The sequence below is a fragment of the Argiope bruennichi genome, chromosome 10 (assembly GCF_947563725.1).
Source record: "Argiope bruennichi chromosome 10, qqArgBrue1.1, whole genome shotgun sequence".
In the NCBI taxonomy this organism is placed as follows: domain Eukaryota; kingdom Metazoa; phylum Arthropoda; class Arachnida; order Araneae; family Araneidae; genus Argiope; species Argiope bruennichi.
In genome coordinates, this window is record NC_079160.1 from 98,368,819 (window position 1) to 98,389,654 (window position 20,836).

The following is a 20,836-nucleotide window of genomic DNA, read 5'->3' on the forward strand; positions in this document are numbered from 1 at the left end:
GATACGTTTTTGATTCCTGCATTTGAATTATATCAAATTTGAAAATCTGGATATTATCTCTTCCTTTTGGACAATCCAGATTCTATCCCTAATAGCACAAAATGCAAAAAATTTTGTAACGATATCTTCAGGATACTGTGCGACATTTAGAACATAAAATAGCATGGTGAAAATATCGAACAATTTTATGCTAAGCAGGAATAATCTCAGATATTTGCATGTGTGTATCGAAGAGCATAAGCATAAAGTCATGACACAAACTATAAGAATAGATCAGCTAACAGAAATAAGGCATTTTTTCAATAAAAAAATTGATCGCAATCACAAAGGTGTATAATAAAGGACTGCTTCTTACTAGTGAATGAAATGTAGGAAATTGATGTTCCAGATAAAATATGCACTATTGAATTAAAGGGATACCTCTTTACAATAACACAGCAACACACTTTCCACGCAAAACATGTACAGTTTCGAGTAGCAAGTTCTTTGAAAAAATTTATTTTACGCATTGTTGTTGGATTGAATTGCTTATTCTATCTCGCATTTCTAGTATCAAATCTGTAAGGTAACATGCAGTTTCAAATGATGTTGTTTGATTAAGTTTTTGTTCTGCGGTTGAAACTCCATGTTCTCTTGTAAAAATAACATATTTCTCTAAACGTGAAAGCATTTGACCAAGGCAATCATTGATTGGCTTAAAATAAGGAAGTTCAAATCTTTTTCAATCAATTTCAGTTGCAATTGAATGAATCCGTTATCTTTTTTTTAAATGTTAGGGTATTAAGAATATGTTACTAAATATAATAAATAAGATCAGGGAATGGTATAAAAAACTTATAGTCTAAACTTTTTAGCAGTACATTTATTCATTCAAACAATATAAAATATTTATACAACACGAAAATTACTTCCTAACTGAAAAGTTATATCTATATTTTATGACTTATAAATTACTTGTTGAGCCTCAATCAGAGTGAGTATATTGTATATTGTTAGAAATTTGTAATTTTGCTACCCGGCACGAATAGTGTCATCCTGGAAAAAAACCGTTAAAACCCTTTGTAAGATCTGTCCTGTGCGTCAATGACCTGAGAGCTTGGCGACCATCTGGCGACTTGGCGACGAATTTGGCGAGTTTGGCGACTAAATGGATCATACTGGAAAGTTCGCGAAGTTTCACTATCCATCCAGTAGGAACCAAGATACACTCAGATACGCCCTGATTGGTCTGAAGATTCTAGCCCCGCCTCTGGGAACTATAAAAGACGGGCACTCTGAAGCTGCAGTGAACGAGTTGTGTGGATCGTCAGAAGTTGTGTGTGAGATGAGTCGGAGTCGCCGACAAGTAAAGATTTTGAGAGGATTAGACAGCAAGCAAGCAAGCTGCTGGACTATAGCAATTAAATGCGTTACGTTATTATGATTGATCGACGGTATTTTGTTGTAGAAAAATTTTTGTAACAATATATTATTCATGTACCAGGGTATGAAAGAGAAAAATCCGAATTTCCTTGAATACAGATATCACCCAATGAAATCGGTAAACAGAAAAATTACTAAAGGCATTGCTAATTTAGTGACATCAGGCCTACTTGACGAAGTTTCATTGTAAATCATGGCATTCAATTTAAATATTTATGCTACCAAAATCATTTTTCCTAAATGCCTTGCATTTTCGAATCTAACTCTAGCATTATGAGACAAATTTTAAAAAAAGTATAATGATTAAAAATTTAAATTATTAATGATATTATGTATTATATCAACTATATCATTAGAAAAAATACCAACTTACAGGCCCAAGTAATCTGTGGCATCAATCACATAATGATGGTCATATTTTTCGGATGGCACCTTACAGGCTCCTTGTGTTATTTTCTCCAAATGGCCATTTATAATTAGTTCTGGATTTTGGTACGCGTGTCTGAATTTTAAACCGAATGAGCCTGTATTCTTTGGAATCATGCTATGGAGTCGGAAGCCTGCATTTGCGAATTCATTCCTAACACCATTTTGAATGTTTGGATTGTATTCTGTTCCATCTGACGTATTTCTCACACCCAAATCAAATTTTCTCATAATATATGGACCAAGCAGTTGAGGTAAATATTCCTTGTAGGTGATGCACTGCAGATTTGCAATGACTATTCTTCTGCAAAAGTAAAATAAAAAATATAAATATTTATAAATCAATATTAGTGAAATTATGTGGCAATAGTGCATTGTTGATCAAAAAGTTCCATTGCTACAAAGAAAATGGGCAATATTTCAATAAAGGAGGTCACTTTTATCATTATCAAATAATCATGGGCTACAGCTTGGTATAACCCATTGTTGATCTAATGGATTTATTATGGGCAAAGAATAATTCGCTAACACTTTCTATGTGACAATTTAGGGAGTATAGCTAGCATAACATAATTAAAGTTAGCTTTATAGTGTTCTTAATCATATCTGACTACTCCGTACCGCCAGAAGGCACATGGAAAATTCTAAATAATTGCACTGTCGCAACAGCATTAGAGGGAACCAAGCATGAGGTCTAAGGGTCATCACCGGCTACAGTGCAGCATCTCCCACAGGAGGCATGTCACGTCTTCGGTACCGAGTAGACACTCGCACCATTTTTGTGCCAACCAGGGCAATGGAAACCAACCTTCATTCCGGAAGCTTCTCATCCTCATGCCTGATTTGCCTCTCTTGGGTAATTCTACTGTTCTTAAAAGGTACTTTGATATAAGAATATTACGGTACAATGAATGAATCGAAAGGTACTGTGCAACAAGCTTTCCCCTGTATTACATCAATAATGCTCCACAAAATGTCATACAGAACCTCGTAGCATATTGTCCTTTTGCAGTTAGAAAGATGAGGCAGATATAGATCTATTGGATACGCAATTATTTATGTTACAGCTGAAGCTCGGAAGTGTATGGAAGTGGTAAATACAGCATCTTACACAGAAGATTGGGTTTTTTTCCTTTAAGACTGTTATGAGTAATTGGACTTTAAGGTCCCTCTATTGGATTATTTAAAGAAAGTTATTTAAACAAAATATACCAAAAATTCAGCAAGAAAATCACAGGATGGAAAAGAAATTTAATAAATATGTGAATAAGACATATAAACAACAAAGAGTGTTTTATACAATGCAATGGGCGCTTTCTGAATTCTTGCCTAGGTGATGCAGTCTACAGCCCCATGAATTCTCAAGCATAAAAATAAACATAAAATTCTGCATAAATAGTTTATTTATAACATCCTTAAAAACGTTTCTTAATATTAATTTTCATATTATTTATTTAAATACGTGTTTAATAATAACAAGACAGGTTTAAAAGCATTAATAGAGTGTTGGCATATTTCTTTAAACGAGGTTTAATGAAGTTCTAAATGTTCGAATTCTTTTTGCTACTCTGCATTTGCAAGAAATATGTAAATATGTATTTATCTGCATATATATGTATTATATAAATATTAGTAGATGTAAAACTTCATTAACTTCTTTGCAAAATTAATATAAAGTTTGTGAGACATTATCAATCACTAAATGTTTAAAAGTATAAATAGATGTTTCTGTTTTCTTTTCTAGTTTTTTTTTTCAAATTGTAGTGCAAATATGCTAAAACACATTAAAACAGTTCCATAATAATCCTTTATATTACTTAATTCAAATGAATAAATAAATAAATTTGTGAAGTTAATGACCTCTCGATAGGATGGACTGTTTGACTCAAAGCTACAAAATTTATCACATGATTACTTCAGAGTATACGCTAATAACTTTTCAAAATTTTATTTTCTCTTTCAATTAGTTACTCAAAATGTTAACATCCCTCTCCTAATGGCATCTATGTTAAGACATCACTGCACAACATCATATATGTATCACGTAATAAGTTATTTTAAAATCAATAACAAAATCAGTGTATAACAATACAAATTTTGTGCCCCAGCAACACTTTTCTAATTTGAAAAATGTCTAAAACTAATTTTAAATACAATTTAAATCAGGGTTTTTTTTAATAATCACATTAAACGAATTTCCAAGTGTTAATAATAAATAAAAGTTTTCTTTAACAATTCAAAAAATCAAAATTAAAATCAAATAAATTGTAATTTTAGGTAACGTTTAAATTTTTTTTTTGTAAGTAGATACTTTAAATTTATTTAAATTAAAGAAAAACTGTATGAAAATAAAAAAAAAATCCCTATTAACCATAAAGCGGAAGGAAAAAGAAGATACAAATTTAGAACCAAATTCGCCATCTGTCCAACTGATAATCTGTCGGTTTAAACATTTGTAGGCATATAAATGGAATTCAAAAGCGTAACAACTGAAGTAAATTAAATTTGGTATAGAATTTCAATATCTAAAGCCTAAATTTTTATCGAATCTTGAATTACGTCTGTTAAAGATTTGACCATATGTCGGTCTGTGCTCTCACAAGCATGTTGTTGTTGTCGTGACTTATGGCACTTTACAATCCCTCTGACAGTTATTTGTCAGCGATTTAAACCGAGTGCGCGTCTCTTGTTTTTTCAGTAGGGCCAAGAGTACGACTTAACTACTTCATGCGCCACATTAACTTGCATAACCCCTTTTTACAGGGGGACACATTCACACACCTCACAGATAGAAAACAGAAGAACCATGCCCGAACCCGGAACGTCCAGACAAAGGGAAGACGCGCTACCCCTATGCCAGGAGGCCGGCTCGCAAGCATTTAAATGTAATAACTCAAAAATGCAAGGATTTTAATTATATAATAACCTTAACTATAAAGACTAATTATATTTCAAATTTTGGTTTTACTCGATCAGAAAAAGACTACTCATATATATGTATATAGTTTTTTTGGTATTTGTGTAATAACTCTTTCCGGAAATTAATAATCAGAGATTGCTATTAGGTTCTTTTGTAACTATTGTTCGCCAAATGGCATGCGGTTAATAATGCACAAAAACTTTTATTACAAAGTATATGTGAAAGTTTTGAAGAGACAGCTGATAATGATTAGGCTAAATATAGAATGAGTACAGTTGATTTAGCTAAAACAAACCCTGATTTTCTCAAACAAAATTAGTCCCCTAATCAAGACTGATTGCATCAAGCCAGAAGAAAAAAAACCACAGGCGAATCATTGTAAAACATCATCATGTTATAATGCTTCAGACCAGATGGTTGAATCACTTTCTTCATAGTTTAATTTTATAGTCAACGTAGCATAACTTTTACTTTCTAGTGTACGTAGTTTAGAGAAAGTAACGTAATCGCCAAAAAATTCGAACACCAGATTTTGGAGAATCTCCACCTTTAGACCTCCCTGAGATCGAAAAACGCATGTTTGGAAAACGTCCACTTGTCTGTGACAAAGATAACTAAAAAACGCTTTGGGCTAAACGTTTGAAATTTGGTATACGGTCTTTACCCCAAATTTCCAGATTTCTAGCAAATTTTGAGTAAAATCTGTTCAAAGGAAATCCGTCTGTTCGAATGTAAGTTAACACGATAATTACAAAATGAAGAGAGCTAGACAGATGAAATTCGGTACACAGAATTAACATCTATAGTTTAGACAATTTTCAAAGTTTAAGCCAAATCCTACAATAGCTTGGCCATCTGTCGGTTTGTACTTTCAGAAACATGTAAACGGCGCGATAACTCAAAATAATGGCTTAAATATATCAAAGTGACAAGTATATCAAAGTATAAGTACATGAGTAGCTTTTTGATAAATTTTAGTTTCAGCCGAATGATCAAAACGTGTCTAAAACACAAATTCGATTTTCGGATACTACTAACCGCATGTAACGATCAATCGCCAAAAAGAGGCTTGCCGAGAATGACACTATAGATTAAGTAAAAATGTTAAATTGACGCCAAAGATTCATATTTCGTAACTATTATACTCCAAGCAAGCCGCTCTCTGACATGACACGTTCGTTAAAGAGTAAGCGAGAAAGTTTCGGGAAAACTACTCCAGCTGTTTTTTCCTTGTAGTTCCATCTTTCAGATTTAAGCCTTTACAGCAAACTTCAAAATTAAATTTCAAACCTGGCTTCCTGATACAATCTTTCTTCTTCCCAATGTGGATTTAGCTTCTTCAGTTTTGTTGCTACCCTGTTATGATCGCGCATGAAAAGTGTCTCCATGGAAGAAAGGAAGGCATGTTGATTCACACGTTTATCTCCTACAAAAGAAAAGAAAATGTTTTTCATCATGTTTATTTAAGACATATTCATCAAAATCTTAACACTTTGTGTGTTTAAATTGTTGATATCATTTATTTTCTAAATGGCATTATTGATAGATTGATTACTTCTGAAAACTGTTAAGTCTCCCCTGAGTGACGAACGCATGACACAATATTCGTCCAAAACGCTCTTAATTACAGAATATAGAATATTCAGGTATCAGAGTTTTTAAAAAGCAGGTACTTACTTCTTGGTTAATAGAAACTTGCTAAGAAAAGCTTTTTCTATATTTTAAAGTAGGTAACTTCGTGGAAAAGTCAATATTTTTTTGCGAAATTATGCATTTCATTTTTAATGCTCTTAATGCTTAAACAGGCTTTTTTTAATAAAACCGGAAAATTTTGATTCTGAGTCCATTTTTGGAAAGTTACACTGATTTCTATATTTGCATTCACATAGTTTTAATGCTATCTTACATCTTTGGATGCTGTTGTTTCAAATATAGAATATGCTAGAATTTTCTTACCAGAAACTTCATGCATTAAACTTTAATAATTTTTTGTTCAAATTTTTTAACGTAATCACATATCTTAAATAGATTTTTAAATGATAATAAATTGAAATGTTCGCACTTTTCCTTCGCAATTTCAAAACATATTATTGAGTGTATAGTGCAATACATTTCCTTATGAAACATTTCCCGAATTGCTCTAAAGACCAGAATATTGAATCTAAATATATCAGATTTCTTATAAGCGAAACAGTTATTTCTTAGATTAACAGGCGTTCATAAAGAAAAATTTTTTTTAATTTTAATTGCATTTTTATTTGAAAATAAATTAAAATATTCGAGATTTTATTAAATAACTTGGTAGCTTATTATTGCATATATAATAAAATAGATGAGTCATTATGGAAAAAATCATCCAAAATACCTTTATAACCAGAATTATAAATGTATGTTGGATCTAGAATAATAATATTTGGCAAAAAGTTATTCCTTGAATAAAAACTACTCCTGAGAAAGAAATTTTCCAAATTTTAATTACATTTTTAATTATTTAAATTTAATTTATTTAATTAATTTTAAACGTTTTGCAAAAATTCAGTGTTCTTGACGAAAAAAGCACGCACTCTGACTCAAATCTTATCAGCTTCTAATAAAAAATTGTTCAGCTCAACATAATAGAACTTCAAATGAAATTTATTCTATCTCAACCATTCAACATTCTTGCCATTGAAACCTCTATTCGATAATATAAAATAAATAAAATCACTTATCTTTCTTCAAAAGCAATTATTAAGTGTATTCAATATTAAATACTTTTGAAATTCGATGTTCATCAATAGTTAAATCGATTACGCAAAAATTCTACATTTTAAAAATTTTTTAATCTTTATTTTTCGTTCTCTAATCTATACTTTGATAACATCTACATTTTACTTGCAATTTTTAAAAAATAAAATTTTACAAGAACTAAAATAATAATGTTTTATATGTAGAGAGAGAGAAGCTAAAAAAATAACTGAAATCATCCGTTATTTTAAATTTATCTAAAAACGAAAATAGCAAAATATATAAAATGCTTAAACTTTTCAAAATCGTCTGCTATTTTGAACATAAAACACAGTTAATAAAATGTATAAAATATTTCAATTTTATAAAGTCGTCTGCAAATGATTTATCATTTATTTAATACAATGACAATAACGCATAAATGGATAGATATAGATGTATAATATCTTTTAGAAAGATAAAATAGATGATGAAACGTAAGATAAGTTATATGAGAAGACATTACTTTTTCGCGTAACTATGAAGTCATCAGTTTATTTCACACATTCCACTTATTAATCAGAAAAAAAATACGTCATATGTGCATAAGCTAAATAGAATAATTTTATTTTTATATCAGCATTTTTCTGCATTTAAAGTTGAATACATTGTAAACATTGCAGTAAATTCATGCCTCTGTCTTTTAAACCGTCTCCTTAATTTAATATTTTTTCTTGGAAGCATATAAACTTAAATTTCAACTTTAACTCACCAGTTAAAAAGCAATTTTTCTGACGAGGGCAAAACAGTTTAGCAGCATGATGGTCAGTAGGCAGGATTTCCCCATTTTCAGTTTGATTTGAAAGCAATTTACCTGAAAATAAAATTAACTGAATAAAAATAATAAAGATATCTAAAGATGGAATACACTGAATAATAAATTTTTAAAAACATCAATCATAATATTTAGTTAAATTTTAATTAATAGCATTTCCATTGAAATTTATACCGACGGAACGTAAAAAAACACACACCTTAATTCGATTCAATTAATAAGATCAACAAAAAGATGATTTGTACAAGAAAGAGAGAAAAATTGATAAAATGTGGCATGCATATTTAATATTTAAATTGTAGCTAAGTTTGGGACCAGATTTGTCAAGGGGTTAACTTTCTAAACTTTTACAAGCATACAAAGGCGATAACTTGAAAACACAGTAACTTAACCCAACAATGAAACATGTAGCCATTTGGTTACACGTTTTTATTTCTGTTTATAAGCTTCATATGACTATTTCAAAAAGAAACAACGAGTGTTTTGAAATACGTTTTGATAAAAATTTGCAGAAAATGCCGTTACAAGAACAGAACTAGAATTAGATTTCAACCGAAAACTTAGAAAAATACCAAGATGACTGTTGTATGTGCAGTTCTACCGTTAAAAATACTATGAAAATACTTTATTTCCATTTAAAAAATTATATTGGTAAAACGAGACTTTTATTTTTATTGCAGGATTGTTATAATACGATTTGTGCACTTGGATATTGTTCACTTCATTGGATTGGACTGGATGTGATACTCTTCTGGCGCAAGATCCTTTTCTAGGATATGATACACCGAAAACAAAGCTCACTTATCGAGTTTCTATTTAGTTCCATAAAATTCATCTTAAAAACTGATAAAACAGTAGGTAAAAGTATAATAGTAAATTTAAATTTCACTAAAAATTCTATTTTCTTCAAGAACGAGAATAAATTTGTGTGAGGTCTTTCTCCTATAAGGAAAGACAAGTAAACATCAGAGGAGTTAAAAAAGTTGATACGGTCTCTGTAAAAATCAGAACACTGAATTAAAATATGGCGTATAATCAGTGGAACATTGCATGAACCGCACACAGGTAGGAGATTCACCAAATAATAAGTGTCTGTGTGTGATACGTGAATGGCCGATGCGCAGTCGAGTTAAAATTACGCCAAATTTCCTGTTGAAAGATGAAGTCCATGTAGTAATATGGGGTTTTACTTCGTGGAGTTTATTATTCACTTCTTGATTCCAGTCATTTTGACAAGTCTTCAGCATCCATTTACGTAGTGCACTCTTGATATCAGTATAATGAAAAGGCTGAGGACGATATGTAGTAGCAAATTTAGCTGTCGTTTATTTCATAAAGTAACCAATTGATATATTTTAATTTTTTTGTTAAAATTTGTTAACTTCATAAAGTAACCAATATATATATTTTAATTTTTTTGTTAAAATTTGTTTACTTCATAAAGTAACCAATTGATATATTTTAATTTTTTTGTTAAAATTTGTTTACTTCATAAAGTAACCAATTGATATATTTTAATTTTTTTGTTAAAATTTGTTTACTTCATAAAGTAACCAATTGATATATTTTATTTTTTTGTTAAAATTTGTTTACTTCATAAAGTAACTGTCGTTTACTTTATAAAGTAACCAATTGATATATTTTAATTTTTTTGTTAAAATTTCACCAGAAACAAATAAACTAACATTTTTTTAAAATAATTTTCCTCAATTATATGCAGCTATTCAAAGCACATGTATTTTTTTATTAAAAAAAAGAGTCATGCATTTTAGCGTTAAATATATAAAATGTGATATGTAACTTAGTGACTACAATTGCAGGCATAACGTTATAATATTTTTCAAAAATCATGCATACAGGTACGCATTCAAAGGATATAAGTATTATATTCATGATATTTTTATATGTACTTTATTCTTAAAATTCTAATACATTTTTCTTTCAGATAAAATATTACAAAGGGTAAAACATTACCTGTACCATCATAAGTACGTATTTTCATAGCTTTTCTATCACCAGAACCATATACAATAGAAGCATCCAACGGAGATGTTGCAGCATTAACCTGTTCATTACTAACTAATGAAAAAATATGTTTTAAGTTCAAGTATTTTATAAATCTTACAAAAAAGAGTTAAACACAGCAAAGTTTTTCTGAAAGCAAACATTTGAAATCGTAGACTGACTACTCCGACGCGCCCGAAAGTATACGGAAAAACTTGAATGACCGGACACCAGCAATAGCAACTCTGGCGGGAACTGTAGTTGAGTCCGGCCACAACTCTTCCCTAAGGAAGTACGTCGCGTCATTGACGGGAGGAATTAGACTCGTACCTATTCGTGCACCCACAATTGAGGCGAGAACCAACCACCATGCTGGAAGCTTCTCGTCCTCAATTACTAGGTGCAGGTCCCCGTGGGTCACAAACATTTAAAATATTAATTAAATTTTAACAAACTTTTAACTTTTGAGGATTTTGGTACAAATTAAATAGCTCGTCTCTCAGTACGTCACAATTTACACCACACGATGGTTCTATTCTTAATGGCATTACAGATGTTCCTTCTCTACATGTGGAACGCATGCATTTATGATGGATCTTCTCGAACTGGAGTCTCGAAATTTTGCAGATCTTCGTATTCTAGATGATAATATATTAAGAATTTAATATATTACTTTAATATTTTAAATTCTTAATTATCAATTAAACTTTAAATTTTAATAATATAAACGGGGCACCACTTAGTAGTGAAGTTGGGAAAAACAAAATTTTGAGCTTCATAATATTTACAACGCTGGATTCTAACAAATTATAAGAAGTTGAAAATAATTAAACTAAAAGCATTTTTCCCATTTTTAGGGAACTAATAAATGTGTTCTTATTTGAATTTATGGAATTTCTGATTATTTGATTATTATTTCTATATTCCTAAACAAGTCGGTGAAAAGAAAAGTCATATTATATGTTTTACTTTTTTAGTCTTTCGGTTGATTGGAGTAGGTACTATAGATGATGACGATATAAAAGTCACTGATTATTTTTTTAATCAACAATAACTCCAACTTATTAATTAAAAAGTGTAAACTAATTACGAGATTAACATTGAACCTCTAGGAGTACTAAAGTAATTATGAAGTCTTTCTCATTGAATTTTCTTTCAAAATGATATTTATGAATGTTTTATGTTGTTCACTTAATTAAATCCAGTAGAGTAAAGGAAGAAACTTACAGGCACTGCAGTCTACACATACTTCAGTCCTGTGCATAAACAAACAGGTTTGGTTATATTGAGCAAAGAATGGATCGTTAGGCCTTACTGAGATGGCTGCGCAATACGGATATTTATAAGATTCTGAAGAACAGCAGTCTGTATCCACTATAAAAATAAAAACATCACTATAAAACAATTGTAAAGAAGAGCTCGAAATATTTTTATATAATGGTAAAATATGGTATTCAATCAGTTAAAGGCAAGACCATAAAAGCTAATGCAAGCATCTACACTCTGTACTAAAATAAGAAAAAAAAACCTATGTTTTCATTTCTATAATTTCGCTATAATAAAATGATTAGAGATAATCAGTGTTAAGGAAGCTGAAAACATAATTTAAATAAAATTTCTCAAAATAATGATGTCATACACATTACAATATCTAATTTTGAAACAAAATGGTAAATGATTTTTAAGAAATTCACAGAAATCCATAGATTATAGGTGGTGACTATAATTCCATTTGGTCTTTCACGGTTTTCTTTCATAAAGATTATATTTCAACAAAACATACGCCGTCGTTACCGAGTAAATTTTAAAAAGAGTCATAATTTTACTTTGATTTGGATACTTTTACCCCACATAACCTAGCTATAGTCATGAGTGATGTACTCAACATAACGAAGAAGTGCAGCATTTTCATTTTTTTTATTAATGATAAATCAATCCCTGTGCACCACAAAGTACAGCACAAGGCTTACAGAAGTAAGTAGAAACAACTACATGCATAGATAAAAATATGTACATATAAAAATAAGGATAAAAACAACAGGAAAAAATAAACAACAAAACTAATTAAAAATTGAAGCAGCAAAGGCAATAAATTTACAGAATGAGAAAAAAGCTATTTTGTGGTCGACCAAAACATGAAGCGGAGGTGGAAACTTAATATTGTCAAAGTGAATTTCAAGCACTCTGGAAGCACTTAAAATGGACGTCTGATTTTCTCCTAATAGCAGAATATTCTGGAACTTCTGGTACAAACTTGAAGATCAGGTAGATAGCATTGATTGGAGACAAAGGGAAATGAATCGAAAAAAGAAAAAGTGGAATTGTACGAAGCCTATCAACTTCTTCATTGTAGTTTCTGACTTAATGCTTTTCGAACATGTTCTTGCGAACGGAAACAGAGCTGCTGCATTATTATATCGGGAAAGGCGTCCATTGAGATGAGTACCAAATCGACAAATGTTTGCTGGTAGCCATCAGAACCTATCTGAGCACCCGACCTTCACAATGCCAATGCACGATTCATTTCATTTTGAATCGAGCATTGGTATTTTGAAGGTATTGTGAATTTCTATTTCCTTACACAGTTTCCTTGTGTGATTGTATGGACCAGTTCGTTTGGAAGCAATGAATTGGGCATGGTGGTACGCACAGCCCTTTCCATACCCCAACATTCCTGATTTATCTTCCATTTTTCTACCTTGCTTTAAAGGTAGAAAAATGGAAGATATACTTTTGTTACCATGAATCACCATAGTTGCAGTTGCTTTCTGCATTCTATTCTTATTGTCTCTTTAAGTCCATTCATTACTGGGGAATGTTTTGTCACGGCATGCTTTTTAATATGATTATAACTCCTAATGATGCTATTTTCTCATCTCAAGATTTTTATATAGAATTCCTCTTTATTTGTGGTATATTGTCTTTCTATTTTTTCATTAACTTGACAAATACATGCATTTCGTTTGAAAGAAAACCTTCAACATTCACTCTAGTCTCAGAGAAAAAATCTTTAACCAGAGAATCGGACTCATAACCTTTTTTCTTTACTTCATGTCTTTCAATCATGTCATTCTTCAATACATGATCTAGCTTATAACATTAATGAAATCAATTATCTATAATATGCTTCAATAGTCGTTTTTTATAATACAAGTACCTATTTTTTTAATGATAGAAACACATGCATTAAAAGTGAATTTCATCATTGTAGATAATCTCCATTTTTATTTTCAGAATTATCTTCGATGTATACAAAATTATCGCTATTACAATGTATTTATCCTTCTTTATATCATACCGATTCAATAATTTTTCTTGCTACTCGCAAGGAATGAAGAAATATAATTAATCAGCAATGTATTTTTTTTTTTTTTTTTTTTTTTTTTTTTACTGAAATAGGGACTAATAAACGTATTTTTTTTTTAGTGGTTGATAGACGAGTGGGAAAAAAAGTTGTTCTCATCGCAAATTCATTTTTATTAGATTTATATGTCTGGTAATTTTACAGTTTCGTACTTATTATCAATTATGCATGTATTTTTATGGCAGTAAATCGTTAAATATTATTAAGCATTTACAGAATTTGTAGCAGCGTTTGTCAGAAGTTAAGCCTATCTACTCTGCCTTTCTTCTTTTTTATAAATGAATACTTATCTTTCAATTTAATCAAATAAAGCGATAAAAACATGAAATACTGACAATACATTTATTCAATGACCATAGCCTCCTTTCAAAAATAAAACACAAAGTTTATTTATTTGTTTATTTATTTTATGGGTGTTACTTTTTTCTTTTTGAAGAAGAAGAAGACTATCAACTTTAAAAAAAATTATATACATAAATATATTTATGTAATAATTATAAACATAAATACACATATTCTTTTAAGATAATTAAATTTGATTAAATTTATGTCAAATTTTTGAATTAACACTAAAGCGTACTTAATTACATCCTACTCCATTTCACTAACCTCAAGATTTAGAGCAGGAAATGGATGTTAAGAGATATGAATATCTGTATTTTTACAAATAAATAACAGCCTCTACTTTCAAGAAGCGTAGAAAATGCCTTTATTTTCAAAAATGAAAAAATATGTTGTTGTTTTTTAAGATACATCACAAACAACTTTAGCGGGACAAAAATGACCAGAAAAGAATAAATTCTTGTGTTGTTAACCAATCTATGCTAATTAATGCATCACATTAGTATAAATGCTAGAACCTCAATAGATAGAGAAACTTTTTGTTAATTTAGCCACTCCTAACCAGTACAAATATACCAAGCCACCAAGGAAAAAAATTCTTATCATTAAAAGATAACCTCTCAAGGCAATTCTAATCCAATGATGATGATGATGTCGTGTCCGCGTTACCACGGAAAGGGGTTGCAGTAGCTTCTAAGGGTAAAGACCCCTGAGCACCCGAGGGCAGAAGTCTGACTTCTAGCTCATATGAAGATGAAAAGGGGTTGATTCGCTTGCACAACCCCTTTTTACAGGGGGGAGGGCACATTCACACGCTTCACAGATAGAACATAGATGAACACCCATGCCTGAACCGGGATTCGAACCCGGGACGCCCAGATCACGGGGAAGATGCGCTACCCCTATGCAAGGACGCTAGCTAGTCCAAGGATAAAACAACATTTAAAATTAACCTCTTAGCTACTTTATCTTGCCCCATTCATTTCAGGAATGTGTTGTTTAACTGATTCGATTAAGAATCACTAATTTAAATGTTTATGGTATGTGTTTGTGTTTTAGTATTAAATCATAACGCTTTTGACTGATTTAATTTCAACTTGTAAATCTAAGAACCGATATTTCGATAAACCTTGAAGTTCATGTCAGGACTATTTAGGGGTTAAACTCAATTCTAAATTATCACAAGAAATTTTTCGGCACACCTAAAAATTTCGTTGTTGTTTCTTATGGCACTTGCCATGGACAAGCCCGCTGTTACGAAGACACCTATTTATGCCGGTGCGTGAGAGTCCCTTGTTTCTTTAGTAGCGCCAACTAGGGTCAAGAGTACAACTTGACTACTCACGCATCACTCATTCACTTGCACAGCACCTTTTTTACAGGAGGGTACATTTACACATCTCACAGATAGAACAACGGAAGAACAACCATGCCCAAACCGGGACTCGAAGCCAGGACGCCCAGATCACAGGAAAGAAGCGCTACTCCTATGCCAGGAAGCCGGCCTTAAAAATTTTTGAATCACCCAGACGTTCCAGAATCACATGAAACTCATAATTGCATTAATAACCCTTGTCCAAACTCCTCAGCCACAGAAAAGGGAAAATGAAAAGTCTTGTTCCTATGTCCCGTTATTCAACGCCCCATATGTCATTTTTGGACACCTGTAGTCATCGGAATCATATCCATGGCGCCGTCCCCTTGGCACCTATACTATCATTTTTATACTCGCTGCTCCTTTTCCCGACAATTTAATAATATTTTGCTGGAAAGACAGTATCATTCCATATTCTTGGACTCAATAACAGATTTTTGCGTTACCATGATTAGAAATTAGGCTCACTTATAGCAAAATCTGCCGTACCACCGGCCATAGGAAAAAGATTTCAATAATTTAACCTGAACTAGCCTAGTACACATATCAGCATTTCCTTGAAACTGTGCCTTTGACCCATGACTTTCGAAAGCCAAGTATCTGAAACTAGCTCATGAAAAAAAGTAGACTCGTCAAAGATTCATTATTATAAGACTAAAGGAGTAAAACAATATTTTAACCATTCATTTACAGATACTTACAATTTGGTACTTCGGCCCTAGATAAATCGTGGGCTAAAATTTGGCCATAGACAGTGAACATGAAAGAAACTTTTGTAGAAGGTCGGTGAACATCCTTGAAAATATTCACAATGATATCTCGAGGCTCAGGTAATGGATTTCCAGTTACAGATTTCCGGAAGTTGCCTTTTCCTAAATTATAAATGTTATTATAAAGATATCTATTCAGCAAAAGAAATCTATACACATTTTTTTCATGATATTTTGCATTATTTTGTATGATAATATGAGATTGTAAAATATGCGGACCTCATTTGAAATAAAATGAATTTTTATTGTAGCGAATTGTAATCAAAGTTATATAAAGATTCAACCAGCATTCAATCAATTTATAGAAGGGTCGTATATTTTTTCAAGTTCCGATGAACTATTAAAAATGACTGGAGCAAAGAACAGGCAACTTATTACCAAAAATTATGCACTATGCAAGATTGCATGTCGACATAATCGACATGAAGATTTAGGCATTTGTCATATGAATGGGCCAAGTTTCCGATTCTCTCTTCAAAGAAAATTGCTGTTAGTGATGTAAGATAAGCCTTAATGTTCTACCAAAGCGCCTTATTAGTTAGAAGTTCTTTAAGTTTTCTTTTAAGACAGGAACATGGAGAAGAGATGTTTAAGTATTCACCTTCATGGTCACAATTTTGAAATACTTGGCCACCTCGTTGCCTGGGGATTCAATGCTGCATTTCTTTTCTGTCACGTGTGGTCCGCGGTGGCCTGGTGGTAAGGTCTCGGCTCGTGAGTCGAAGAACCGTCCTGTAAGGGGATTTGTTGCACGTAAAATCCGTCAGGGCCAAACGTCCTTCCGCTGGTCTGGCGTAAAGACGGGGGGGGGGTGCCAGCTCAGGTGTCGTCTTCGTCATCAGACTGCAGTTCAAAATTACCAGGTCAGTCCCAAAATAGCTTTAGTGTTGCTTTACAACGGGAAGTTAATATAACTAAACTAGACTAAACTTCCAGTCACGTGATCAACGACAGGCTTGCGTCTTGTTCTTCATCAAGAAAATGACTAAAAATTAAATGATTTTTTTTTTTTGTCTGAATTGAAGAAATTGCTAGGAAGCCGAAACTTCTAAATTAATGACAAGCTACAAAAGAATTCTAAGGATTATCTCTCATCGTTGGTGGCAACGTTTTTCAAAACCAGATGGAGTAGTCTCCCCAAAACTTTCTCGTACCCTCTCTAATAAATTTTTCATCTCAGAGCCTTACATGGCATTGGTGCCCAGTAACATTAACTTTTGGTGGGGATTAAGCCTTTTTACTCATCAGTCGTGTGATACTTGGCGAGTTATTTGGCGGTTAATTTTTGGCATGCGTTAATAGCATAAAAAATCGAATTTGTGCTTTAGACGCGATTTTCTCAACCGATTGAAACAAAAATTTGACACAAAACTGCACTTGTAGTCGCAAAATCCCTTACCCAATTTGATATATTTAAGTCATTGCCTTTATGAATTATTGCGCTTGCAGAAGAGATTGCTGAAAGTGCAAACCAACAGACACTCAACGCTTAGTTGATTTGGCTCAACATCTGACAGGTGTCTACACTATAAATGGTAAATCTGTATACCGAATTTCATCCATTTAGCTCTCTTCGTTTTGTAATTATCGTGTTAACTTATATTTGAACAACCGGACAGAAAGAGTTCTTTTGAACCGATTTTTCTCCAAATTTGACAGAAATCTGCAAATTTTGATTGTATACCAAATTTCAAACATCTAGCTCAAAGCACTTTTCAGTTATCTTTGTTGCAGATAGATAGACAAGCAGGCATTTTTCAAAAATGCGCTTTTCTAAGTCTTGGAGGTCTAAAACGTGGAGATTCATTAAGATTTCGATTTTTTTTTTTTTTTGGCAATTACTATTTTTTCTAAATATTACGTATACAAGAAAGTAAATAAGAATCAAAAGTTTATTCCACTGATAAGACAAATGCCGAAACCTTCAAGCCAATTACGTCGAAAAGTAACTTTGTTTATTCGCAACTTTTAGAAATTGACTCTCTACTCTTGTCTTTGTTAATGACCCATCGGAGCTTGAAGAAAATGGCGTCAAGTATAATCATAATAATTTGTTGAAAGTAAAATTATAAGATAAAAGTAAAAAATGAAAGTTGCAATAAACATGAATTTTCCATTAACTAAGCTTTTATCAAATGAAATTTTTAAATCGTATGGGTTCCTTCGATTAATTGTAATGTCACCATATATGTTCTAAGTTTCTACTTTTTTTCCCTGAATGACAGGAACACAAAAACGATTGAAAATTTTAAATAGCTAGCTTTTATATCAAGTTATTTTTACTTATTATAGATACTTATAAATACATATATTAGAAAATACTATTACTTATATATTTTTATTTATTATATTTTACTTATTATTATTTTGCTGCGTGCTACTTTCTTTAAAGAAACCATAATAATTAAGAATAGTTTTCCTAACCTAGCAAGGTTGGAAATTATATTATGCATTGCATTTTTTATGCACTTTTAATTGACTTGACATGTTTGTAATGACACTATCTTGTAATAGATTTTACATTTATTTTCTGAAGAAAAGCTTTAAAGATTTGAAAGTTCAAGCAATCTTAATGATAAAACATTATTTTGAAATTTACAGAACTAAATTAAACTAATAGTTTAATTTGGATTCCAGAGAAGTGGCGCCCCGTGGTGATAAGTTTGAGAAAAAAATCAATTTCGATAATGATAGCATATATAATAAAGTACTATAGATTAAGTGCCAAAATTAATAAGATTATTATAACATAAAATATTCAACCTTTTATCACGTTAAGAAAGGATTATTTTTAAAGGCTTTTTTTGTTATTTTTTTCATTTATTTCATTCAGATAAAAAATGTTATGGTTCATTGGATATTATTAATAATAGTTGAGTCATACATATTTGTCTAATGAGAAAAAAAAATAGAATAAAAAAAATGAAATCTAGTACCGACAATTTCAAGTTATCATGCGAAAACATTATTATTTTTTAAGTCTTTATTTGTCTTAATTAATTTAAGTCATTAACCAGTTTAAACCGGTTTACGAGAACTCCAAAGAGAGCTCCAAAACGTTTTTGCTAGCCAAGAAAAAAATTGAAAATGAAAATTACCATTTATGCTTTATATATTGCCTATGCGATTTCGAGCTTCAAAATCCCCTAACCAAAACAACATCATGTTCTCACAAAAAGGAATGCCACGTTTGGAAGCTGAATAACGATCGTTTCCGTCGCAATGCAATTTCCAAATGATAAACTGTTTGCTAACAAATTTTTAAACATATTAATTTATATAGAATTTTTATGAAAGCAATATTTTTGTAAACACAAACTGCTATTTCTAATTTCTGAGATCATAAAACAGTTTCATAATGAATTAATCTTAGAACAGGAGTCAAATCCTTCAATATTTCCCACTTAAGAATGAATGAATTGATATTTCCCCATTGAGGGAAAGAGGAAATACTTTTATCAAAACTGTTATTTAATTCTAGTGAAGTTTTTTTTTAACATATTATAAAAATTAAATTATTTAATTTCCTCCGAAAAAAGTTACATTCCACGAAAATAACAGCTATGATGTCATAGTTCTACTTCAACATTTTTAAAACGCATCTGCTGTCAAAGAAGCATACGTGTTAATACAGCAATACTGGTAAAAGCAGATCAACCTATCAACCTTTTAATAACGCATCTGCTTTCAAAGAAGCATACATAATAATAATGCAATACTGGTAAAAGCAGGTTAAAAAATATATGCGATTAAAAGATGCTGATGAAATTTGCCATTTATGCTTTATTCATTACCTACGTGATTTCGAGCTTCATATGCTCATAAATTATGTTCTCACATGATTAAAATGCTTTGAACACTTCTCCGTAACAATGCAATGTTATAATGGTTTCGACAACTTGATTAATTTATCCTTATTTTTTAAAATTATTCTTAATATTTAAATACTGATAATATGCGAATGCAAATTTTGTTTAATATCGTCTTAACGCGAGAGATTACCTGTCTAGTAACTCTAAAATCGAAAAGTGTTGTTGCAATATATACTGGGAACGTATTAATCTGATGCCAACTTCAAAAATTTTAATAAAAGAAGAAATGCTCAGAAAAAAATATCGATGTGCCTGAATAGATCAAAGGGGCAATGGGTTCTTTTTTTCTTTTTTCATATATAAAAATGATTCCAAATATCCGCAGTCATACTGCAAAGTTTAATGTGAATGTGGCAAACCCAACCGACAATGAAACATTACAATAATATGACACATTGCATTTATTTTAAAGTAAATGATCCTCAACATGGCCATCACCACAAGGTATTAGCCAATTGAGGTAGATATTACATTTAAGTCTAGTATGTCGACGTCAATCCACCGACTGTCCATCAAATAGTTAATACTAAATACTTAAATTTCTTACTAAATTCAGTTTCATTTTGTAAATTCAGTATTCAGTTTGCTTTAAAGATCAGTTATATTTTCCAAAGTTGTTGCAGAAAAACGTGAAACTTTGATTATTTTTTTAGTAAAAATGTTAATAGAAAATTTCGAAAATCCTTTTTAATGAGTACCTTCTAACCAAGAAATAAAGTAATCTGTCTGAATCGGTCTCCATGTGCACAAGATATTGTACGATATCGCCACGCTTTTGTTCGATATTCTAAATCTCGGCC

The 20,836-nt window shown here is 31.2% G+C and overlaps 1 protein-coding gene across 1 annotated transcript in view; it reads right to left on the reverse strand.

Annotated features, from left to right (window-relative positions):
* Window positions 1-20,836, reverse strand: part of LOC129987408 (peroxidase-like) — a 48,484-nt gene that overhangs the window by 9,384 nt on the left and 18,264 nt on the right. Inside the window, exons 5-10 of the mRNA XM_056095384.1 lie at window positions 16,096-16,266; window positions 11,541-11,687; window positions 10,284-10,388; window positions 8,247-8,348; window positions 6,059-6,194; window positions 1,796-2,152 (exon numbers count right to left, since the gene is read on the reverse strand). Of these exons, the coding sequence (XP_055951359.1) occupies window positions 1,796-2,152; window positions 6,059-6,194; window positions 8,247-8,348; window positions 10,284-10,388; window positions 11,541-11,687; window positions 16,096-16,266 (1,018 nt within the window). The remainder of the gene's footprint in view (window positions 1-1,795; window positions 2,153-6,058; window positions 6,195-8,246; window positions 8,349-10,283; window positions 10,389-11,540; window positions 11,688-16,095; window positions 16,267-20,836) is intronic.